This window comes from Vulpes lagopus, chromosome 8, assembly GCF_018345385.1.
Source record: "Vulpes lagopus strain Blue_001 chromosome 8, ASM1834538v1, whole genome shotgun sequence".
Taxonomy (NCBI): domain Eukaryota; kingdom Metazoa; phylum Chordata; class Mammalia; order Carnivora; family Canidae; genus Vulpes; species Vulpes lagopus.
Window position 1 is genome coordinate 16,668,153 of NC_054831.1, and position 24,784 is coordinate 16,692,936.

The 24,784-nt window shown below is 56.8% G+C and overlaps 1 protein-coding gene across 11 annotated transcripts; it reads left to right on the top strand.

Moving 5' to 3' along the window:
- The first annotated feature begins 1,390 nt into the window (after nucleotides 1–1,390).
- Nucleotides 1,391–23,485, top strand: SORBS3 (sorbin and SH3 domain containing 3). 11 transcript variants are annotated; one of them, XM_041767185.1, is made up of 22 exons: nucleotides 1,391–1,526; nucleotides 4,049–4,205; nucleotides 4,467–4,584; nucleotides 6,030–6,223; nucleotides 7,133–7,196; nucleotides 9,403–9,441; nucleotides 9,854–9,953; nucleotides 10,215–10,277; nucleotides 11,921–12,011; nucleotides 12,256–12,342; nucleotides 12,442–12,495; nucleotides 13,284–13,370; nucleotides 13,909–13,955; nucleotides 14,957–15,096; nucleotides 15,294–15,346; nucleotides 15,473–15,519; nucleotides 15,694–15,808; nucleotides 17,579–17,704; nucleotides 18,889–19,200; nucleotides 20,035–20,135; nucleotides 20,660–20,766; nucleotides 22,629–23,485. In XM_041767185.1, exons 2-22 carry the CDS (start codon nucleotides 4,104–4,106, stop codon nucleotides 22,688–22,690), a joined length of 2,109 nt encoding a protein of 702 aa, XP_041623119.1. In that variant the 5' UTR covers nucleotides 1,391–1,526; nucleotides 4,049–4,103; the 3' UTR covers nucleotides 22,691–23,485. The 11 variants fall into 11 exon arrangements, with proteins under 11 accessions (XP_041623119.1, XP_041623120.1, XP_041623122.1 ...); XM_041767186.1 differs by having other exon boundaries at nucleotides 10,218–10,277; XM_041767188.1 differs by having other exon boundaries at nucleotides 9,887–9,953.
- Nucleotides 23,486–24,784: the final 1,299 nt, after the last annotated feature.

Below are 24,784 nucleotides of genomic sequence, written 5' to 3' on the forward strand. Positions count from 1 at the left end.
AATCTTTTCCACAACCTAAACGTGCCTCCTTCCTTCTTCACATGTGGTATCGTTTCAAGCTGGTCCACCACACTGGAATAGCTCTTTTAACTGAACTGAGAAAAGATAAAGCTAACAGCATCAATAATGGGATTTTTTAAAAAAACTTTTTTTTCATCTTTTCTTCATTCCCTTCCTTCTCCACTTCTGAGTTGAATGATGTGGTTGGAAGACACCCTTAAGTGCATGGTGGCTTTGGGACACCAATCCTACACCCAGTAGACATGCAATAAATGTTTTCATATTTTCATAATTTATCATTGATCCCTCGCAAAATAGATCTAAAATTGCCCAATAACTACTTGTTATTTTGGTTGGTTTGGGGCTTGGGTCCCAGAGGCAAGCCATGGGTGAAGCAGCCCTCCAGGTTTCCCATTAGCTGTGAACATTCATTAAGCATCTTGGCATTCTATACCATGCTCCGCGCCCGACGCAGAGGCTTGGGGGGGGATGGAAAGATGGGCCAGAGGGCTTGGGAGCCAATGGGCGCAGGCTCTTGGGGACTGGTGTCCGAGCAGTGGGAACAGCGGAAAAGCAGCAAGATCAAAACAAATACGGTGTATGGGAACACCAAGACCCTGGTAACCCCATCCCCGCCAAAGGGACCCCGCCCTCATCCTCTTCAGGGGCGCGGCACGCCCAGGGGGCCGCTCCCTACAGCTGATTTCCTCCCCCAGGCTGCTCTCAGCGGCGCTTGCACGTGTGTGAGCATCCGCCCATGTGCTGGCGCGCGCGTCTGCGTGCGTGTGTTGGTTTGCACACGCCCGGACGCGCCTACGAAAGCACAAAATCTCCCCCAAGAGGGGAAGGAGGCGGCGGGGCCTTGACTCGGTCCGCTGAGCCGCTCTACTCGTTGGGGCGCCCTTATCTCGGCCCCAGCCTGTCTGCATCTCGGGCCTGTCTCCGAGCTGCCGCGCGGTATCAGCCGCGGGCCTGCCCCGGGATCTTTAATCATCCCTGCCCTCTGTCCTGGCCCCGCCGTGCAGGGCTCCCTTCCCACACGCTGGAAATGTCGCTGGAAACTCTGAGTGGCGCTCGCCACCCCGCCCCCCGCGCACCCCCCCCCCCCCGGCCGACGCCAGCCCTGCGGTGGGGGCCCGGGCAGGCAGCTGGGAAACCGGAGCGGGCTCCCCGGGGACCCTCGGCGGCCCCTCCCGGCGCCGCCCGCGGCCGGCCCGGCCCCCTCGGCAGGGGCCACCTCGTCCCCCGTCGCACCCCGGAGGGCACTCGGCGCAGACTGGAGGGAGGCGAGCTGCGCCGCCCCCCGCCCGCGCGCCCTCGGCCCCGGCGACCCCCCTCTTCCTCCTCCCGCGCCCTGCCTCGCGGAGCCCGTCCTGACCCGGTCACGAGGGCGGGCGGCACGGCCCGGACTTCTCCCCGCCCGCCCTCCTCGAGGGCCCGCCGCGGCCGCAGCAGGCGGGAGCCGGCCGGAGATGCTCCTGCCCTCCCGGGCGTCCTCGGCCCGCGCCACCTGCTCGCAGGGGAAGGTAGGTGCCGGGAGGGGAGGGGGCGGAGAGGAGGCGGGGAGCGCGCGCGCTCCTCCCCCGGGGGTCCCGTCCGCAGCTCTGGCGGGGAAAGAGGTGGGGAATCCCCTCTCAGTCTGGAAAAGGCAAAGTTCGAGAAACTCTGTCCTTGCCCACGTGGACTTGCGGCTGGAAAATACCTGCTAAAGCTCCTAGGGCCAAGCCCCCAAGGGCAGGGCCATCCTTGGAGGTGGAAAGGAGTCTGCCCACTACGAACGCGGAGCTACTTCACAGCTTACAGCCCTTCGGGTGAAGGACTGCCAGAATGATGGGAGGACCCCAGAAATTTCCTGGCACCCTCTCTGTCTGTCCTCTGCCGGTTGGGGGACCAATGCCTCTGGGACCCCGTCTCCCTATCAGAAGTCGCTTTTAGTTTCTCCTGGCTCCGCCACTGAGAGCAAAAGTTAGCCCGCTCTTGCCCACGCACCCCTGTCTCTGGGGGGTGCCTGCCGCAGGCAACAGTGTGGGAGAGGGCAAGCTAGACCACCAAGGATCAGCAACCCCTGAAAAGTTGAGTGGTGTTGGGGGATCTCCTGTCCTACCCATCCTGCTAGAGGGGCAGTTCTCTTGAGCAGAACTGGGTGGGACCGGAGGAGGGAAGGAGGCTGGGGTCAGCTGATGGCTGGGACTGCTGATGCTGACCTCGCAACTTGGCTACAAGCAGTCAGCTGGGAAGGGAGGGGTGGCTGCTAGGAATCAGCCTGCCCCGGGCCTCTGGATCTCCTGCTCTCCCCTGCCTCAATTTCCCTCTCAAGGGGAGGGAGCACAGCCGGAACTGGGGTGTGTCTGTATGTTTTGCTTTTGGTAAGAGTCCTAATTGGATCCAGCTGGTGAACTGCCCCTCCTCCAGCCTCAGCCCTCACTCCCCCCACAGCCAGGGATGGGCATGGAATAGCTATGTCTCCAGTGGGTCTTTGCAAATGTCAGGCGAAATCCCCACTCAGAACAGAGACAGGGACCTGCCACCAGCCTTGTCTGTACCCTCCAGCCCTTGTGGCCTGAACAGGAACTGGTACAGGAGTAATCACAGCCCTCTGTTGTACCTTCACCCCCTCTGGTGTCCATAGCTCTTGTGCTTCCCCTATGAACCCCCACTGCATACCCACCCACCCCCAACTACCATTCAGCTGACACCCCTCCCTACCCACAGCTTCCATGCTGCTCACATACCTCCCAGCCCTATGGTATCTCCCACAAGTCACATTCACAGCACTGCACTCCCACCACACAAAAACAAAGCACCTTCACTGGGCCCCCTGGGCTTTCTCATGAGCCCCCAAGCTCCACAGACACACACAAGCCTAACCTCAAACACAGACACCAGAATGGGTCCAGCCCCAGCAGTGGAGGTTGGCTCAGCTCTGGTCCAGTCCAACTGCACAGGTAAGGAGGCTCATGCTCTGCACAGGGTAGAAAAGCCCTGTTGGACAGCCTGACTGCCTCCATATCCTGGGTGCCTGGGGTAACTTTTGTGTGGGGCAGAAGGACCAGGCTGGCCAGCCAGACCCTCTGCCAGGAAGACACTCTGTTCAAAAAGCCACCTAGATGATAGGAGCACCTGGCTGGCTCAGCTGGTAGCATGTGCGACTCTTGATCTTGGGGTTGTGAGTGTAAGCCCCAGTTGGGGGTGCAGAGATTACTTGAAAAACAAATCTTAAAAAACAAAACCAGCCTGGAGGTGTAAAAGAAAGTGGGATTGTAGGAGTGGGGGGCACTCAGCACCACGTCTCCAAGAGCAAGTCCAACGTTGTTGCTATGCACCGCTTTGCTTTCCATCCCACCCCTCGCTGGCACCCTGAGCCCTCTGAGGCATCAGTCCCAGGGAAGAAGGCCAAAGAAGGGAGCTGATACTGCTTTGAGCTCAGGAGTGGTTCCTGCTGCCTGGAAATGCCCCCCCCACTCCCCCTCCCATCGCCTTGGCCCTATTGGGCTGTGGGCGGGTGGCCTTGCTGTCACTGGGGCCTCTCCCACAGCCCAAGAAACTTGTGGTGCCTGCTGGCAAGCAGATGCTCACAGAGAGACTGGAGGAGGCATGGGGAACTGAAACAAAGTCCTGAATGCCCAGGACCTCCTCTGCCAGCTGCCCCAGTTCCCTCTGCCTTCCCTCTGGGGGAGCAGGCTGCACTGTGCAGTGAGAGCCCCAGAGGGGCTGGCCAGCGGGCCCGTGTGTGTGCCCAGAGCTTTGTCCAACAGGCCCACTCCTGGCCAGCCTCCCCTCCTCCTCGCCTGGCTTCCCCCTCCCCCGCTCCCACCCGGAGCTCCTGCCCGCGGCCTAACAAGCAGCCCATTGTGCCTCTGGGAGCCAGCACGGGCAGCCTGAAGGCCGGTGCCCACAGAAGCCTGTTTCCTGGGTCCCTGAGCTCCCACCCAGCTGGCCTGACCCCCTCTCACAGCTGTCCCCTCCTCCCCCACCCCAAGGTTGAGCCCAGAGGGCACAGGTGGCCTGAGCCCAGCTGGGCATTTCCTTCTTCCTTCCTTCCCTGCAGAGGACGCACAGAGGAGCAGCTGGCACACCCGGAACCCTCCAACCTTGACCCAAGCATGCAGGCCCCGCCTTGCAGCCTCCCCGCTGGGCTGAGCCTGGACGACTTCATCCCTGGCCATCTCCGGGCCCACGGAGGATCATCCTCCCGGGGGGCACGGGTGAGTGAGACAGTGAGAAGCGGGCTCCTGTGGGTGCAGAGTTGATGGGGACCTCGAAGGACAGGTGGAGGGGTTGGGGAGCAGGAGGATTAGAGGAATGGAGGGACAGGGCAGGAGGGAGCTCTAGAGAGCCTGATGGGCTACCTGCTAAGGGGTCAGGGTGGCCCTCCAGCCCTTCCCAGGGGGTAAACTGTGTCCATGCTTCCCACCCCTCTGTGGAACCTTCGGGCCTGAGCTGCTGCTCCTGGCCCCTCCCCACAGGTGCCTGTGATCCGGAATGGTGGCTCCAACACCCTTAATTTCCAGTTTCATGACCCTGCGCCCAGGACCGTGTGCAATGGGTACTTCCCCCAGAGGAGAGATGCTTCCCGGCACCCAGGTGGGTCTGCTCAGGAAAACCTGCTCTGGGAGCTCCATGTCGGGGTTGGGGGGATCAGAGCCTCCAGGGCCCTGCCATCTGGCACCACCCTGTGATGGGCAGGGGTTTGGGAGGGGCATGAAGGGCTCTCAAGGTCTTGGGCTCTGCGTTCAGCTAGCTGCCCTTCTCTATGTGAGCGCTGTGAGTGTGAAATCTGCTGTGGGAGAGAACAGGCTGACCCATGCCTTCCCCTCTCCCTGCTCCCACTGAGCCAGGGGAAGGAAGTGTGCAGGGGACACAGCCTTGGGAGGCAGCGGGACCTCTAGCAGGCTGGGGAATGGCTTGGATTGGGGATGGAAGGGGGAGGGATGTGACCATGTGTTGGTTGCAGAAAGAGTACGAGGCCAAACCCCATGAGAGGCCCTGAGGACTGCTGTGGTCTGTACTCACCAGCCAAGCAGAAGTTTGGAAAGGCAGCTCTGAGAGCCTGTCAGCCCCTGGGCTCCTGCAAGTCACACCAGTCTGGGCCATGGGGTCCAGAAGATCCCAGGATCTCCTGGGTACAGGTCTACCCGAGAGGCCCCTTTCCTGAGGAGGGAGACATCTGTTCTTGAGCATCCCACTGAGGCAGGCACTGTGTGAAGTAGTTTATTCATTTAACTTGTTGAACCCTTGGAACATGTGGGACATACTACAAGCCTTATCTCATATAATCCCTTGATGTCCTGGAAAGATAAGATACAATTGTCAACATCTTCCCACTGAGGAACCTGAGTCTCAGAGATGTTCAGTTGCAGACGTTGAGCTGAGATTCAAACCCTGGTTGTAGTGACCAGGAGGCTGAAGGTTCTAGGGGAGTTGAGGACACAGTTGCCATGTCTGGTGAATGAGTTTCTGTCCCTTATGAGGAGCCAGGTGACTATGTGTCAGGCACCTTGCTGGGCACGGTCACACACACTAGCTCTTCCTGGATGTCTGCCAAGATTATCCTCCTTTTACAGGAGTGGAAGCAGGGGCACTGAGAGGTTGCTTGCTGTGCCCCAGGTCACACAGCCAGTAGGTGGCAGAGCTGGCACCTGAATCCTTTATCCCCTTCAAGCCCAGTGTCTTGTCTGCCACACCCTGCTGCCTTCTCAGCTAGGATTATCCCCAGCATTCTCTGCAAGTAATGATTCCCAGCCCTCACTCTGAAGACTTTTAGGACAGCCTGTGGAAAGGATAGGGCACATGTGGGCACAGATGTCCCCCCAAGACAAAATCCATTTTCATTCACTTTAACTAAAAAATAAACAACGTCGTGTGGTCCTTCTGGGGATGGGAAGTCTGTAGAGTCTGCTTAATCAAGTCAAACAAACAAGATGTTGAAACTTTTGAACCCATGGGATCAAGTTCTGAAGAGCTAAGGCCCAAACTAGTCCAGGGGGTGCTCCTGCCGATTGCTAATGCGGTGCTGCTCACTCCCACAGACCCTGCTTGGTATCAGACCTGGCCAGGTCCTGGGAGCCGGCCCTCTGGGAGCCAGAAGACCCCTGCCTCCCAGCATCCCCAGAACTGGTCAGCTACGTGGACCAAGGACAACAAGCGTCAGGACAAGCGTTGGGTCAAGTACGAGGGAATCGGGCCTGTGGATGAGACCGGCATGCCTATTGCCCCCCGATCTGTGAGTCCAGGGCTGCGGGCCACTGATAACTGATAGATGGGGCCCGGGGACCCACGCTGAGCTCCACTTCTGTGAATTAGAGTGGGAGCCGCAAAGAATGCACCAAGCCATTTCAGACTAAAGCAGGGGTTCCACCATGATGAGTTTGGTGGGGGTGTCATAAGCCACATAAAATTACAGGTGTTCTTGTGTGTCTGAGTTGCACAAGTGGTCTGTAGGGAGGAAGGGGAATCTAGAATGCCCCTGCCACCAGGTTCTCAGAGGTACAGAGCCCCTGCTATAAGGGCTGACCTGGGCAGGGACCCCCTTTGTTCACAGCCCCAGGGCCAGGCACAGCCGCTGAGTGCATGACCTGGCTGGATAAACCAGCAGAGTTCTGGGTGAGAAGGCCTTACACTGTGGCAGGCATGGAAGGCTCCAGGCCCAGGCTCCAGGGCCTGCCTGTCTTCTACAGCCATGCCTATCTCGAGCCCACCACATGCCTCCAGTTCTCCATCTGGAACTGAAGTTGGTAGCATACCTCCCGGGCCTATTTTCAGGCTCCGTGGGGCAGGAGCTTTGAAACGCCATTCTGCTCCTATGTCATTGCATTTATTCTTTCATGACATAGAAACACATGGTTGTTGTAGAAGCATCAGAGATACAGAAAAGCAAAGAGAAAAAAAAAGAAAAGCAAAGAGAGAAAAAGAAACCACCCCAAATCTCATGGGCTTGGGATCATCGCCGAGGGAGATCCTTATGTACACCTCATTCATATGTAATATGCTATATGAAGTTATTGTTATTAGACCCATCACAACAGCCCACCCACCGGGGCTTCAAGGGTGGCTAGAGAAAGGACTCCGTGAAGAACAACTTCCGTGGCTTCATATTAAAAGGGCGGCCTGACTTTGTCTTTTCTGATCTCAGAGTGTTGATAGCCCCAGGGACTGGTACCGGAGAATGTTCCAGCAGATTCACCGGAAAATGCCAGGTAAAACACCCTGCCTGAGTGGGCTCCAGCCCCTGGGGCCAGGGGAGGGAGGCCAAAGAGGAGGTGCCTCCAAACTCCTTTCTGTCCTGCCATGCAGTCACTTATTTGTCCAATCCGTCCCCTGACCATCTATCAAACACATAACTGTGTGACAAGCACTATACTAGGGGCTGAAGATAAAACAGGGAATAAAAAAGAATGTCACTGCCCCCAGTGAAGCTTAAGGCATGAGAATAAGCAGATACATATTTAATATGGCAGATGGCGGTAAGGGCAAGGGAGAAAAAGGAAAGGTCAGTGCCCAGTACAGGCTGGTCAGGGAAGGCCCTGTAGGTGGCATCTGAGCAGAGAGCTAAGGGAAAGGAGGAGCCAGTCCTGCAGAGCCAGGGGAAGCAGTAGAGACCCAGAGGCAGAAGCAGACCTGGCCTGTTCCAGAGCAGCAAGAAGAGGCTAGACTGGAGTGAGAGGAGCATTGGTGGGAGACAGAGTCAAAGTGATGGGATCTGGTCAGGGAGGCCCTTTGGGGCCATGATCAGGGCTTTGGCTTTTACTCTATAAGAGCTAAAGAGCCAATGGGAGGTTCTGAGCAGAAGAATGACATGCTCTGAAGGCTCCCTCGGGCGCCAGCTGGGGGAGGGTGATGAGGCAGTGGAGGATACAGCGGACCATTTAGGGGACCTGGCTTTCATCCAGGCTAGAAGCTGGCAGTGTCTCAGACCAGGTCAGTAGCAGCGGGCCTGGTGGGATATGGAGACAGAGTCATGAGAATTTGCTGATACACTGGATGTGGCATGAAGGAAAGAAGTCAAGGATGATTTGAAACCTGAGCAAGTCAAAGGATGTTGCCTCCAAATTCAAGGAAGACTGAGGCAGGTACAGTCTAAGAGGCATCCAGTTTTCAGTGAGGTCCATCTGATTGGAGATGTCAAGTAGGCAGTTATATGCAAGTCTCTAGTTCAGCAGTGAGGCCTAAGCTGCAGATGGAAGTACCTGGGATTCACTCAAGGAGATTTTGATTTAAACCTCCCCAATTAATTCTGACGTGAATCCCTGCAATAGATGGGGTTTTCGAAGCCCGAAGACTAGACAGGATCACCTGGGGAGATAGACAGAGGCCTAATCACTAAGCCCTGAGGCACTTGGATGTTCAGAGGTTTGAGAGATGAACAGACATCAGCTGAGCAGATAAAGAAGGTACAGCAGGGAGCAAAACTAGAGTTGTCTTCCTGAAGCCAAGTGGAAAAGGAATTTCAAGGAGGAATGATCTACTGTAACAGATGTTGCTGATGGGTCAAGTATTTTGATTTGGTAACATGCAGGTCACTGGTTCTTTTTTTTTTTTTTTTTTAAGATTTTATTTATTTATTAGTGAGAGACAGAGAGAGCACAGAGAGAGAAGCAGAGACACAAGCAGAGGCAGACTCCCCACAGGGAGCCCAATGCTGGGACTCCGGGATCATGACCTGAGCCAATGGCACTCAGCCACTGAGCCACCCAGGCGCCCCTCACTGGGGTCTTTTTTTAAGAGCAGTTGGAGCAATGGTGATTGGGCTGAAAGTCTACTTAACCGAAAAGGGGAATTGGAGACGGTGAGTTAGTTATGGGCAATTGTTGGCTGCAAAGGAAAGCAAAATAGTCCAGGAGCTGGAGGACGGTATGGGATCTGGAGAGAGGCATTTTGGTTTGTATTTAAGACAAGTGCTGTTGTGGCACGTCTGCATGCCAAGGGGATCGAGTGGGTTGGTTGGGCAGTAGCTTTTCCAAAGAGGCCCGGGAAAGTCATGAGCACCATGAGGAGTAGGTCTGGGCACAGGAGGAAGGACAAGCATTTAGAAGGGGTGCGGAAAAGGAAAGAGGGAGAAGGAGAAGTGGAATTTCTCCAACCTGACATGGTAAGGGCAGGTTTACAAAGGTCAGGGCTAGGGTGTGTGTGGGAATGCAGGGAGGGAGGAGCAGGAGGGTTTGGGCAAGTCCACTGCCTGGGTTGGCTCACTCAGGCCCTAAGTCTGCCAGAGGCATTTCAAACCCTCCAGAGAACTGCCCTCCTAATTCCTTGCCTCCCTCGGGACATTCTTCAGGCCCTGACTCAGCCCCTCTGCCCCTGCTCTAGGCAGGGGGATGGCTGGGAGCAGCTGAGGCAGCCTCACAGGGCTCTCCATCCTCGCTTGCTGCCCCACCTCTGATCTGGTCCTTTCTGCTCCCACAGACCTGCAGCTGGACTGGACCTTTGAGGAATCACCCAAAGGTGAGGGGGGTGGTGTGGCAAGCTGTGTCTGGCTTTGAGGCTCCCCAATTGCTTAGTTCAACTTGAAAAGTTCATATACCCATTTTCAGTGAGCTCCAAATTTCCCAGTAGGTGGCAGTTAAGAGCCTCAGCTTCACTTTCCTGAGAGTGTCCTGGCCCTGGCTATGATTTCTCGGGGCTTCTCTCTCCTCATCTGTAAAATGGGGATACTCCCTGCCCCCAGAGTTGTGAAGATTTAGTAAAGAGTGTAAAGCTCTTGATGCGAAACCCCCATATAGTGGTCCAGAGCATCCCCAGCCCTGTTCCCACAAGCCACCCAAGAGCATGTGTGGAAGTGGTTTCCAGAATCTTCAGTGCTCACCTGGGTACCCTCAAGCTCAGCTCTCACCTCCCCTGGCCTGTCTTCTCCCAGCTTCAGTGCCTTCCTCCTGTGCCGCCTCTACAGACTCAAGGCATCCAGGGCCCCAGCGAAGACCAGTTGCCAGGCCGGGCCAGGCCTCTTCTCTGAGTGGGTGAGCCATCCTGGGAAAGGGGCCCACAGGCTGCAGAGGGGCCCTGGCTTCCTGGAGGGGACTGGCACCCCCTGGTGGCCAAAGCCAGTGCAGCCTTTCCCCCCTCACCCCATTCCACAGTTTGCTGCTCCTTCTTAGGGTCCCTACCACTCTAGATACTCTCTTTGTTCCCTGCCAGGGCCAAAGGGGAATGGCGGGCAGGGGTGGACTTAAGCACCCCTTTCCAGTCAGGAATGCCTCTGATGCTTTTGTGTTTGGCAGCAGGAACTCATCACGCCAAAGATCCACAGGTCATAATGCCATGGAAAGTGGAGTGGCCCATGGGTAGGTGTGGACCTGTGGCCATTAACTCCAAATCCTGGGAGAAAACAAGGGGTATAGATGATCCCAACTTTCCTCAAAGGCAGGGGAGATGAGGATGAGTGAGGAACCCTTCCACATGAGTGAAGGATGTAGTTCTTTTGCTCTGCACAAACCACACAAGCCCAGCCCAGGCTGCTGGGGTCCTGGGGTGGGATGAGGGGCGGGGGGTGGGGGGCGCTCAACCAGACCTTCAGAATCAGGAGCTTTGCCTCAAAATGAAATCCATGAGTTTCTTATTCCTTTGTAGGAAGGGATTAACCTTATTAGCATGGCCATACCTGGCCTGTGGCTCTTGGCATCATCAATAAGATAGAGGTTAAGAGCTCATGATTGAGCCCAGAGTTCAGATTCAAGCTGGTGCACTGCCACTGGCCATGTAATCTTGGGCAACATAACCAATCTTAGCCATCTGCCAAGTGGGGACCCTGACAGGGTGGTTGTGAGAGTTTAGGCACATAGCAAATCTCCACGTATTATTTTTTAAAAGATTTCTTTCTTTATTTGAGAGAGAGAGAGAGCATGAGTGGGGGCGGGGGGGAGGCAGAGGGAGAGGGAGGAGCAGGTTTAACCACTGAGCAGGGAGCCCAATGCAGGGTTCGATCCCAGGACCCTGGGATTGTGATTTGAGCCTAATGCAGATGCTTAACCAACTGAGCCACGGATAGTATTAATATACAGGCTCAGTTATGACTAGAGCTTCCCTAAGTTAGGAATAATATGTTCTGTTCTCATTATCAGTGGTATTACTAATATTATTATTGCTAAAATAGAGAATAGAGTCATAGTTACAGCCAATAAATCCTGACCCTCTGGTCAGAGACATTCCATCATTTGATAAGCTTGGTACAGTGGTGGAAACATTCTGACTCAACAGAGGCTGGAGCATCTGGGCCAGCCAAGAAAGGAGCCCTGGAGGGGAATGAAGGCAAACGTGACAGCATGGAGCTTTGGTGGCTGGCGTGGTTTCACAGATGACATCACTGAATCCAGCACCCCCAGGGAACTGAGGCTCAGGGAGCAGAAATAGTTTGCCCCGGGTTCCTGAGTCAAGGCTGCAGGCCCGTTGCTCTATCCTGGTTCTCAGACTAGGATGTCATCCCACCCACATCCTTGGGCATGTGAGCAAGACCACTTGACTGTGACAGCCAGGAAGACCAGCTTCATCAAAGCTGCACAGACATACATAGCCACAGCCGTGGGTTCAGACTGAACACAAATGTAGCGTATTTCACTAAAACCAGTGGGAAGGGACTGGCCACTCATGGAACAGATGCATGTGTTAGGCCTTCTCCTGGGTGCCTCACATGTGTTCCCTCACCTGAGCTTCACCACACTCTCATGAAGGTGGGTCTCCTCCTCATATTACAGGTATTGAATCTGAGGCTCTGAGAGCTCTGTAACTCACCAACAGGTCACAGCTAAGTGGTGGAGCTGTCATCTGAACTCAGAGCTCATAACTTTCCTTGATGTAACAGTGCTTTCACAGGCTGGACCCTATACTGCAGGGGAATGGGGATGGTGGTGGTGTGGGCAGGGCTGTGTTCTTACTCATGCCTCAGTCTCCCTAAAAGGAAACTTGAAGAGATGTCCTCCCCTTTCTTTAGAAGACGCTGGAACCCCTCCGAAGAGTTTCCTAGAAGTACCTTCAACTGTAATCCTGGAGCACCCTCCTCCTTACACCAGACCCCAAAGCAGGTAGCCTGCCCGGCATCCTCTCCTCACTGCTGTGCTCTTGGGCCAGGCACCTCTGCTGAAGAGCACAGATAATGAATGCCCTTTCAGTTTGGGGCCTGTCCTATGTAGCCAGGAGAGCCCAGAATCCTTAGGAGGGCACTGGCAGGCATAGAGGTGAGGCAGGGGCCTACAAGCCTGCTTTTTGAGCTTGGACAGTGTCCTGGTGCCCCTCTGCTTAAGCTGATGCCCACCTACTTCCATGCAGGTACCCAGACGCCAAGAGAAAGCAGACAATGTCTGGACGGAAGATTCTTGGAACCAGTTTCTGCAAGAACTAGAAACTGGACAGAAGGTAAGTGTCCTCCTGGCCCTCTAAGAGTGAAGATACTCTTTAGCTAGTGCATTTTGGAAAGTGAGTTCACCCCCTCTGACTCACCCTTCCCACCTTTAGCCCAAGAAACCACTAGTGGATGACCCTGTTGAGAAGCCCTCCCAGCCCATTGAGGTGAGTGCTACAGGACAGGTTGGAGGGGGAGGGAGACAGCTATGCAGGGGGATGAGTGAGGGAGACTTTGGGGGTGGTGTTAGCCCCAGTGACCATGGGCAAAAACAGAGACCCAAAGCTCTGACTCTCTCCAGTCCCATACAGTTTGCCTCTGTATCCCCAGCACCTGGGACAGTGCCTGGCATACAGTTTGCCCACAAAGATGTGTTGAATACATGTCTCCTGACCAGAGCAGCAGCAGAGAAAGGAGTGGTCAGTGTGGACTTGTCAGGAAGTATTCTTGGAGGTGGAGCTGAGGTCTCAAGAGTTGGGAGGGCTTGGTTCTGGCAGACAGCCAGCTCAGTGTGAGGGAGATGCAGAAGCAAAGGAGGGAAAGCCGTGGAGCACAGGCTGTGGAAAGCCGCGGGGGACTTGATGAGGGAGGAAATAGGGAGCTCTATAGGTTCTTGAACAGGGAAGCGAACGGACTGAAGGCACCAACAGGAAGTACTAAGGTACTATCATGGGTGTAGGGATGGGTGAGCCAGGTCAGATGGGAGGGGCCAGCGAGGAGCTGTGGATGGGCCATCCTGACACCCTGAGACACGGCTCTGGGCAGGCCCACAGGCAGGGAGCCCGCCTGGCCCTGTGCCCCGAGCCTGCCCTTTACCCAGGCGCAGTGTGCTTTGCTTCGTCCTGCCGCCCCTGGGTTTCTCACATCCGACCTGCGACCAGTGCTCCCCCACCGTGCCCTCCACCCCTCCGCCGAGCCCCGCTGCCCGGGTCTCTCCCCATAAATCCGCCCCCAGGTCTTGCTGGAGAGAGAGCTGGCCAAGCTGAGTGCGGAGCTGGACAAGGACCTGCGGGCCATTGAGACCCGGCAGCCGTCCCCGAAGGTACCGGCCCTCCAGTCCCCTCCCGGATGACCCGGAGCCCCCGCACGGCCTCCGAGCGAGGGCGGGAGGGGCAGGCAAAGCGGAGGTGTCGCCCCGGCGCACTCGGCACGACCGGGGACGGACTTCATCCCGGGCTGCGGTCTCCTTTATAAAATGCAGGGCGTTGACTTTAACAAGTGACCCCTAAGAACCCTTCCAGGCCACTCCACGTCAGCCGCCGGCGGGTGCTGGGGGCCCCCGCCCTGCCCCCCTCTGGCCGCAGGGACCCCCACCTACCCGGGCCGGGTTTCCTGGGCCGGCCTCCGCTCTTCCGCCAGCTCCCCGCCCCCACCCCGCCCCACCCCACCCCCCGCGTTGCTCCTCCCGGGTTCCTGCGCGGCCGACTCTAGGACCCCGCGTCCCTCCGCCCCTCCCGCCCCTCCCCTGCCCTCCCCACCCCTCCTGCGGCCGAGCCGCAAACTTTTCCGGAGGCGGCGGCCTCGGCTGCGGCGGGAACCCGGCGCCCCGGGCCCTGACCGCGCCCCGTGTCCCCGCACAGAGCTCCCAGGCGCCCCGACGGTCCCGGGAGCCGCGGCCCCCTGCGCGGTGAGTTCGCGGCCGGGCGGGGCGCGGGGGACGTGGCGCGGGGCGGGGGGAGCCGGGCGAGGGCGCGGGAGGAGGGGCCTGGCGGCGGGCGGGCGGGCGCGCAGGGGGACGGTCCCCGTCCCCGTCCCCTCCCCGGGCCCCTCCCCGGTCCCCGTCCCCGTCCCCGTCCCCTCCCCGGGCCCCTCCCCGTCCCCGTCCCCGTCCCCTCCCCGGTCCCCGTCCCCGTCCCCGTCCCCTCCCCGGGCCCCTCCCCGTCCCCGTCCCCGTCCGCGTCCCCTCCCCGGGCCCCTCCCCGGTCCCTGTCCCCGTCCCCGTCCCCTCCCCGGTCCCCGTCCCCGTCCCCGTCCCCTCCCCGGTCCCCTCCCCGTCCCCGTCCCCGTCCCCGGTCCCCGTCCCCGTCCCCGTCCCCTCCCCGGGCCCCTCCCCGTCCCCGTCCCCGTCCGCGTCCCCTCCCCGGGCCCCTCCCCGGTCCCTGTCCCCGTCCCCGTCCCCTCCCCGGTCCCCGTCCCCGTCCCCGGTCCCCTCCCCGGTCCCCGTCCCCTCCCCGTCCCCGCCCCCTCCCCCGTCCCCGTCCCCGTCCCCTCCCCGGTCCCCTCCCCGGTCCCCGTCCCCCTCCCCGGTCCCCTCCCCGGTCCCCGTCCCCGTCCCCGTCCCCGTCCCCGTCCCCTCCCCGGTCCCCTCCCCGGTCCCCTCCCCGGTCCCCGTCCCCCTCCCCGGTCCCCTCCCCGGTCCCGTCCCCGTCCCCGTCCCCGCGCAGGGCCTGGGGGGCCGCGGCCCGCGCCCGGGGGAGCCTCGCGCTTCCCACGCGCGCTCCCGCCCCCCGCGGCCCGGGCCGCACCCTGTCCTGCCGGAGCTGCGCGGGAAGTAGGACATCCTGCGGCGAGCCCGGGACGGGGGAGACGCCTTGGGGCGGCGGGAGGCGGGGACACATCCGGGCGGCCGGGCGAGTGGCTGCGCTGTGAGGCCCCGACAGGTGGCTCACGCACCGCGTCCCCGCGCAGCCCGGCCTCCGCCTGGAGCACCAGCTCCCCGAATGCACTTTACCAGGGTTCCTCCCGGCCTCTGAGCCCCCACAGAATGGCGGATGGAGCGAGCCCCTTCCTAGGTCGTAGGGACTTCGTCTACCCTTCCTCGGCCCGAGGTAAGCACTGGATCCTGCACTTTTTCTCACCTGGAGGCCTGCCACCGTGCCCCCCCCTGCTGTGGGGTTGTGGGGAGCGGGCGGTCATAGAGCACCCTGCTTCCACTGGTCCATGTCCTGGGGTGGGGGAGCAGAACCCCATCCCAACCCCGCCCCCCAGACGTGGCCTCCCCAGCTGAGGTCGCGCTTTTCCACAGACCCTAAGGCCACTGAACGTGGGGCCAGCCCAGTCAGGAAGGAAGAGAAGAAGGTAAGCAGGGATGGGAGCAACTCGGACCAGAGTGCATGGGGATCCGGGATGGATCTCCTGTTGGCTGTTCCGGACCTGCCACCTGCTTGACTAAGGTGCCTGCCTCTGTCCTCTCCCCCTGCCCAGAGGAAAGCTGCCAGACTCAAGTTTGACTTCCAGGCACAGTCCCCCAAGTAAGTGCCCTTCTCTCTCCACCCCGCCCCCACCCCACATGTCTCTGCACCCCACGGGAGGGAGGAGTGGTCTCCCTCAGAGGGTGGAGGAGACTGGGTGCACTAGACAGGGTCTGAAGGGAAGGAGGATGGGGAGGAGCTCACCTTGCTGGACATCCTTGCACTGGCCTGCAGGGAGCTGACTCTGAAGAAGGGTGATATTGTCTACATCCACAAGGAGGTGGACAAGAACTGGCTGGAGGGGGAACACCATGGCCGGTTGGGCATCTTCCCTGCTAATTATGTGGAGGTAAGCAGGGGTGCAAAGGAGAGCCCAGCTGGGAGGGTGGATGGGTTTGCAGAGACTTAGAGTCCAGATCCCTTTATCCCCTCCATAGCCTCTCTCTGGAGATAACCCACATCTGACAGGCTTCCTGATAGGTAAAAGTGTGAACTCCAGGAGGCTGGGGCAAACCAGCCTCACTCATGCTCTTGGCGCCCACGCTGGCCCAGTGCTCTGCTTGCACTCAGGACATGTTTCTGAAATGAACACTAAAGGTGGAGCCCAGCCCATGGGGAACCAAATGAAACCTCTGGCTCCTGCACTAGAGGCCACCAGGCCAGACTTCCACCATTCAGCATCCACCTCTCTCAAGCTGTCTTTGGGAAGGATCCTGAAGGCAACGGGAAAAAGCATGAAGTGTGTGACAGCTTACAAATCACATATACATTCATCACATCCTTCACGCCTATTACCTCCGTTGCTTTTCTCATTAACCTGAGAAGTGATCAGTCGTCCCCGTTTTACAGATGCACTTGCTAAGGTTCAGAGACAAGTGGTTGAATACAAGATCCAGAAGTGTCTGGCAGGGCTCAGTCAGTAGAGCATGCAACTTTTGATCTTGGGGTTGTAAGTTTGAGCCTTGCATTGGGGATAGAGTTTACTTAAAAATATTATACAAGCATTTAATGATATAAATTTTCCTCTAAGCAGTGCTTTAACTCCACCCCACAGATTCGGTATTTTGTGAGTTTTTTTTTTTTTTTTCATTCAACTCAAATTATTTTCTCATTTCCTTTGTGACTTCCTCTTTGACTCATGGATTGGGCTGTTGTTTAATTCAGGCTCTTGATTTGATAAGCATTAGTAGGCCTCCCCTACCTTCAAAACAGTTTCTCTGATTCTGAAATTCCACCAAGTATATACAGCATTCCGTGGTATTAGTAATTTACATCTTAGTATGAACTAGTTAACTAGCTTCTTGATTTTTTTATAAGTAGGGTGAAGCAAAGAGAACATGGGAATTTTGGGTACCTGATGGGGTAGAAAGGTGGGGGGAAGAGGGACATTTGGTTCTCAGCAGTGGTCAAATGTTAGATCCTCAGGGTGCCTGGGTGGCTCAGTTAAGTATCTGCCTTCAGCTCAGGTCATGATTTCAGGGTCCTGGGATCAAACCCCACATTGGGCTCCCTCTACAGTGGGGACCCTGCTTCTCCCTCTGCCAGTGCTCCCCTCCCCAGCTCAAGCTCTCTCTCTCAAGTAAATAAATCTTAAAAACAGAAAGTTAGATCCTCACTTTTAGATCAGGTTACAGCTATCCCCTGCTTTTTTTTTCTTTTTTTTTAAGATTTTATTTATTCATGAGAGACACAGAGAGAGGCTGAGATATTGGAGAGGGAGAAGCAGGCTCCCTGCAGGGAATCCGATGTGGGACTCGATCCCGGGACCCTAGGTCACACCCTGAGCCGAAGGCAGATGCTTTAACCACTGAGCCACCCAGGCATTCCTATGCCTAGCTTTTTGGAACTCCTCATGTACATCTGGGCTCCAATATAAGCTGTCTCTTAGGACTGGTTTCCATCTTTGGCTTGTCATTGCCTACTCTGCATACCTCCTGGGGAAATTCTCCCTCTAGTAGCCTTCTGGGACTAACCACCCCTTGGCCACCCTCAAGCTTGTGGCTGGTGTCTGTGTCCTTGCTGGCCTTGGGGGCAGATCGTGCCCATACCATCTTCTCTTTGTTACCTGTGCCCAGTTGATACCCAGGCTGAGTCTTTCTCATGACCTTTCTTCCTGTAGGTGCTGCCTGCAGATGAGATCCCTAAGCCCATCAAGCCCCCCACCTACCAGGTGCTGGAGTATGGAGAAGCAGTGGCCCAGTACACTTTCAAGGGGGATCTGGAGGTGGAGCTGTCCTTCCGCAAGGTAAGGCCAGGCAGGAAGTAGGGGTGGGGTGAGGGGGGGAGGTGAAGATATAGGTAAATAAGTGTAGTAAAAACATCTTTTTAAAGAGGTGCACCAATCTTCAGCCAGTATTTAAAATTTTCCCTAATCTCTTTATCTATGTTTCCCTTAATTTAGCCCATTTTTTAAAAAGTTTGAAACTTCTAGAGTAGTTGTGGTTGTGTTTTTTTTTTTTTTTTCAGTTGCAGGTTGATAGGCTGTGAGCATTTTTAGAAGAACAGAAAGGAAGTGTTAGAATGTCTTGCATGTAAAAAGGCTATTTTATCAAACTTTTAAGCGGTTACATATGTACCCATGCACATGTGTGTATACTGGGTTGTTATTAGGACATATTTTTTATTATAGATCATAGTCAGGGTAAGTTTGAAAAATGTTGTCCTAGGAAACAGAACTGGTCTCTCTTTGGTTGATTTTTGGGGCAGAGGCCATGAATGCCCTTAGAGAACATCCTCCAGAAGAGCTAGCCCCAAGGAGACAGGGAGGGAGATGGCTGGGTGGAGAGAGGTGGGGGGCAGGGGACCACCCTCCCCAGGTCAGCCTCACCTAATGTCAGTGAGCATGTAGGTTGGAGGATGTGCTGGCTGCCCTCGGAGAGTTTGTTTTTTGATGCACTGGTGACGGATCACCCAGCAAAGAGGCAGGGACAGGAGTGGTGGCTGATGACTGTCCAGTGCTTCTTTCCAGTCTATCACTGATCTCCTTTGCTCCTCACAGCAACAGGATTGTTCTTTCCACTTAACGTGTGAGGGAACTAGGCTAAGAGATGCAAAGTAACTGGTCCAGTGCCGCCCAACTTGGAATTGGCAAAGCCCGATTTGTTCATAGCCACCAGAACTCTGGGGAGAGGATGCTATGAAGTGAGAGGGGGTGCGTGTTGGATAGGCTTCCCAGAGAGGCAGGACCTGATCCACACCCAGTGTGGCATGTTGTGGGAAGAGCCTAGACTTCTGGGCTTCCTCAGGCGGCCTGGGCTTGGCTCCTGACTCTTCCACTGCCTCGTGATGTGCCCGTGACTTCCTGCTGACCTGTTAGCTCTGTGCAAGGCGCTAGGTCTAAATGAGACAGACCACACAGGCCCCTCCCCTCGGGGCATGATGCCCAGGAGGGCCTTGCAGATGCTAATGCCCCTGTGCCTGCCCCTCCAGGGGGAGCGCATCTGCCTCATCCGCAAGGTGAATGAGAACTGGTACGAGGGGCGCATCTCAGGCACCGGGCGCCAGGGCATCTTTCCTGCCAGCTACGTGCAGGTGTGCCGTGAGCCTCGGCTCCGGATCAGTGACGATGGTCCCCAGCTCCCTGCGTCACCGCGCCTGACCACCACCGCCCATCTGGCTCGGCACTCCAGCTCCCCATTGACACCACACAGCCCAGCTGATCCCACCGACTGGGGGAGCCGGACCTCCCCCCGCCGCACTGGCTTCTCCTTCCCCACCCAGGAGCCCAGAGCCCAGACCCAGGTAGGGTGATCTGCCTCGGGCTAGAGAGCTGACCCCTGCTCCCCACACCATTTCCTCCATTTCCCTGCTCCTCCCACCAAGTGGGTCTGCACTTTGGACTCCTTCCTGGTCTGCCCCGGACCGACCCATGGAAGAGCTGGGCAGAGCCTTGCATCACAGAGCCACCCTGGCCTTGTGGCCTTCAGACCCCTGGTTGGCCTTTGAGCCACAGCTGCAGCCCACAGAGGCATGGGGCAGCCAGCCAGCTCTAGGAATGACCTGAAAGCCAGCCGCAGGCCTCCTGACCCTATAGATTCCGCTCTTGTGATTTGCCAATAGGAATTTCTGGGACATGGTCATGTGGGAGTCGGAAGTCTCCCGTTCACCAGCTGTGTGACCTTGGGCAGATTTCTTACCCTCTCTGGATTTGGGTTTTCTCAGCTGTGGAATGGGGATAGTAATTCCCCCTGGGGAGGGTACTTGGGTGGGTTTGACCTAAAAGTTTGTAGTAGCCAACAGGTAAAAGATTTCATTGGTCCTCATACTGATGTGGCCCGTAAACAAGTGCATTCGCTCCCACACTCATCCATTCACTCAGGAAACCCCTGTGAGCAGGCCCAAGCCAGTGCGTGGGATTCTCCCGTTCCCAGCTTTGTGCTGGCATTAGATTCAGCCACCTACCCTACCTGGGCCACAGCTTCCTGGCACCTGTGAAGCAAAACTGTCAGACCGTGGGGGTTGAGAGGATGAGACGGGGCAATATGAGAACGCTGCTGCAGGACAGGTGGGAGGGCCCATCGCACTTCTTCTCCCTCATGCTTGTGTGTGCCTGCTTTTCCTCCTATGGACACCCAGGGTCTCAGCACCCCTGGGTCAACTCTGTCCCATCCTGGAGACTCCAGCCGTCCCCTGGACCTGGGGACCCCCACCACCACCACTCAGATACACTGGACCCCGTGAGTACCATCTGGGGATGCTGGATCAGGGGTGGAGTGTTGCTTGGCAGGCACTACTACGCACATTGACCATAGCCTGCCCCTTCCCTCCTAAGATGGATTTAGTGACTCCTACCTCCGGCACTTATGGGTTGTCTGTGGTGGTCCTCACCTGTCCCTGCCAGCCCTAAAGCCTTAAAACAAGCCTCCCATTCTGTGCCCCCTGGGCCTCAGTCTCCTCACTGGTTTTCCAGCTCTGTGGTCAGTGCGTGTATGTGTGAAGTGTGGAAACCAGTAGAATGAACTTGGAGGCAGTGGGAACTCAGAGGAGGAGATGCTGGGGTGGCTAGGGCTCAGAGTGCAGGGAGCAGGCCTGGGGAAGAATGTGCTGAAGCCAGATGGGAGTCAGCATTCTAGGAGCTGGGCCAGGGCAAATGGGATCATCTGGAAAATCCAGGGGATGTGGCAACACTTGGGTTAGACTCTGGGCCTGGTTTGAGGCAGGGGCCGGGCTCTAGTAGTTGCCGTGATGCTGTCTCCCACAGGTATCGGGCGATGTACCAGTACAGGCCCCAGAATGAGGATGAGCTGGAGCTACAGGAGGGAGATCGGGTGGATGTCATGCAGCAGTGTGACGACGGCTGGTTTGTGGGTATGTGGGCCTAGAGGGGGCAGGCTGGAAGGGGTATTTCAGGGTTCCCAGGGGATGGGCTGAGGGGCGGACCAGATGGGGTTACCTCTGAGTCCCCAGGTGGGGTAGCTGGGGGGTGCAGACCAGAGGGAGTATCCCAGGATCCTGGGGAAGATGACTTGGGGGCAAGTTAGGAGGGAGTAGCTTGGGGTTGCTGGGGAGATTTGGGTGGACTGTCACTGCCTGCCAGTGCTGATTCAGCAAAGATTCATGGTCTGACAGACAAGCCCAGGGTCACTGCTGAAGTCAGTACAGACTCGGGGCAGCAGGGCTTCTGACCCTTCTACCCCTGCTCCTTCCTACTGCTCACCTGTCTCTGGAGCAGTTTGGCAAGGAAGGGCCTGTCTCTTGAGATACTGAATTCCTGATGGAAAGGACTGAGTCTAACACGCATGTATCACCCATGCCCTGCCCCCAGTTAGCAGCTGCCCCCCCCCCCCCCCCCGCCCTTGGGAGGGAGTAGAGAAAGAGCCTGGTCGCCAGGGCTGGCCCTAGGGCAATTCATGAAAGGACTGAAGCAGGAAGCCTCAAGTTGGCCTTGGCCTGGTTCAAGGTGACCAAGCCAGCAGGCTTCACATGGCCTTGTCCTCAGAGTGGGCAGGGCCGGCCTCAGCTTCAGAGGAAGGGGCTGTCCTCAAAGAGTAGTGAACAGCCCCCCCCCCCCCCGAAGCCCCCTCCCACAGCAGACTGCAGAGCTTAAAGGGTGGCAAAGCCGCTAGAGCAGAGGTGGCCCCAAGGGCAGGCAGTCTCTTGACCTGGCAACCCACCCTTTCTCATCTGAATCCTAGCACCTCATTCCCCACCAAGTTTAGGACACACCAGTGATGATGGAGCACTAACCGTTAACAGTTCTTGCCTTGGAGGGGTGCGCTCTGGGGCACATTATCATTTTACTGTGTATGCCTCTGCATTTGAATTTTTTTTATACCACTAATAAAATTGTGCAAATATAGACAAGAAGAAAAAGTGCCGTTTTTGTGATATTAAGGCCATAAGTGCTTTCAGAGGAAAGGTTAAGAAAGTTCAGTGTCTTGGTCAGACTAGCACATTTCAAGTGCTCAGCTGCTACATGTGGCTAGTGGTTATCATTTCGGACAGTGCAGATCAGGGAAGGCTTCCTGGAGGAAGTGGGGGAGCGAGGCCCTGAAGGGCAAATGAGGCATCCCAGGCAGCAGGACTGTGTCAGCAAGACCTGGGGGGGCGGCAGGGTGAGCAAGGGCTGCCCGGAAGGAAGTCAGGATGCCAGCCTGCAAGGAAGGGAAGGTTCAGGACTTTAATTTCATTTTGCATTCCTATATCTTTTAGCACTCTCCCTTCTCCACCCCAGAACACGGGTTTCTTTGGGGTGGTAGCAGACCCGAGGCCTGGATTTTACTCCCAACTCTCCCTCTAAGCAAGAGTGCTTTTTTGGGGATTCACTTGGCCTTCTCTTTAGGCCTTGCCTGCCTGTCCCATTTCTAAATTGAAGGTGAGACCAGTGAGTTTCCTCCGCATTTAAGTTCTGGATTCACCCTCCTGCTTCCTGGCATTCCTGAGGAAGGCGGGGTAATTCAGGGCTGAGTGCAAAGTTCTAGAGTACTTCAATTCCCAGTCCTTGCATTTAAAAAGTGTAGCTTAAAAAAAAAAAAAAAAAAAAAAAAGGTGTAGCTTTGCCCATCTGCTCACTAGGGGGCAGAAACGAGTAAAATAAATCCTCCCTCCCTGGGTGGGGGACTCCACCTGCAGTTCTAGGCACTGCCAGTAGGGAGAAGATCCCTCACCCCGACCTTCCTCCTAAAGTCCCGGGAATGCCTTTTAATGCCTTTCCTCTTTCTCTCTTTCAGGTGTCTCTCGGAGGACCCAGAAGTTTGGGACATTCCCTGGAAATTATGTAGCTCCGGTGTGAGTCATCTCCGTGGCAACTCAGAGCCCAGCCAGGATGGGGTGCGGAGCAGTAGCACTTACAGGAAGGAAAGAGGATCCCCCTCCATCCTCTCCCCAAGACCCGAGCTGCTGGCATCTGCAGACTACCCCAGCAACCAATCTTTGGAGCCCCCCTCAAAGCCCCCTGGAACGCTTCCCACCCACAACTCACAAACATTCCTCTGGCAGCCTTTTTATTCCCCCCCACACACCCCTCAAATATAGAGGTCTGCTTTGAAGTGGAGACTGTTTCCAGGCCTTATTGAGACCAGACCCTGGAGCCCCGCTCCCCCCTGCCCTGCTATGGCGTTTCCTATAACAGGGACTGGCTCCCAGCTTCACCCCCATGGGGTTCCTCTACCCAGAACCAGCTTTCCTAACCTAACAGAGACCAAAGGCCGCCTCTGCCTGGGGGGGTGGCAGGGGGGAGTCCTCCTCTTTCACTCCAACTTGCCTGCTGCCCATTTGTCTTCCTGCTTCCAGCTGGGCTTGGGAGTGAAGTGGGAGAGAGACCCAGCACCTCCTTAATGCCTAAGCCCTGGCAAGAGGCCTTGCCTGAACGCCCCCTCTTCCCAGAGGCTGCCCAGACCTGGGCCTGGGCCGTGCGTGTCATCGTGTTGCTGCAGTGCCCAGGAAGGGCTGAGCCTCAGAGAACTGGCCGCCGCCCCAAGTGTTTTCTGGGGAGACTGAGGTGTGCCACCCTCCTGTCTCACCCGCTCCTCCAAACCCCCAAATCCCCCCCTGGAAGAGAATATAAAATAAATCTGGATACCAGGGACCTCGCCAGTCTGTTTCCTTCCGGGTGGGAAGGATTGTGGGGATTGTCTCGGCGGCTGGCTGTGCCGGGAGCCAGGTGGGACGTAAGACTGTGTGTGAAAGGGGAGGTGAGACAGCACCATCATTATCTCTGGAGATCTCAGACGTCAGTTCGCGGGCGGAATGGGGCAGCCCCCGGGATTGGGCAGCTGTCTGACAAGCAGCCCTGAGAGCACCTCTGTCACAGGGCCCAGGGCAAGACCTGGCCATGGGGAGAAACCAGAGATGGGAGCTGAATGCGGCCTTGTGTGCAGGCTGTTTTGATTCCAGAGCCGCCATGGGGTTTCTGGACTAGATGACATTTCTAGCTGTTCTGCTCTAATGTTTTCCTTCTGTGTGCTCCATTTCCACACCAAAGCTCTCGTGTGTTTGTTTACTTTCTTCTTTGGGTTTGGGTTTCTGAGCCATTGGTTGTGGGAAGCTGGGAGTGGTGGGGCACAGCTTAGCCAAAGCAACGCCTCATCCAGGGTTTCAGAGTTCTGGGGCCTGGTGGCTCCTGCAGGGCCACAGCAGTGGCACAGTCTGGGCCTGGCTGCTCTGCCGAGAAAGAAAACTCCATTCCTTGCCAGCTGCTGGGCGTTGAGCAAAGTATAAGGTGCTACACGTGGGTTATCTGATGTAAGCGTCCCAATGACAGGGGTGGGGTTCCATTTTATGGGACGAGAGACTGAGGATGAGAAATTAAGTTGTCTGGGTTACATGATTGTCAAATGTGAAGTCAAGTCCAATGACTCTTGTCGCCTCTCTGCACTAAGTATACTAAATGCCCAGGCAGTCCTTTCCTTGTCTTGAATAAGGAAGGTCCTGCATGAGGCCCAGGACTTCCTGGGGCAGCGCCAGGTTGGGCCTCTCATGTTCTTCCTGACTGTCCTGTCTGCTAGACCTGTAACAGGGCACCCCCATGCCAGGTGGGTGGGAAGAGGTGGCGGCGCCCAGTTCTGCTTGTGAATGACCGGGCCACAGCCTGGCCCTGGCAGTTTCCTTGAGCTGGGGTGTGGCCTGGGCCCCAGTGGGGGTTAAACAGCAGCTGGAGGAACAAGACCTATGTGCACCCGTCTCTTCTGTCCACCCCAGTCCTCACCACCATCTGCTTCTAAGTTAGTAGGCCCAGCCCATCTTGTGGAAATGACCTTCCTTCAGGAACCCACTGGCCCATTCCTGATCCCCTGTCACGGCTTCTTCGCATTCCCTGATGCCCTCATAAAAGATATCAGGGTTGATTGGGACTTCCTCTCCCTGGGGCAGAAACCAAATCCACACC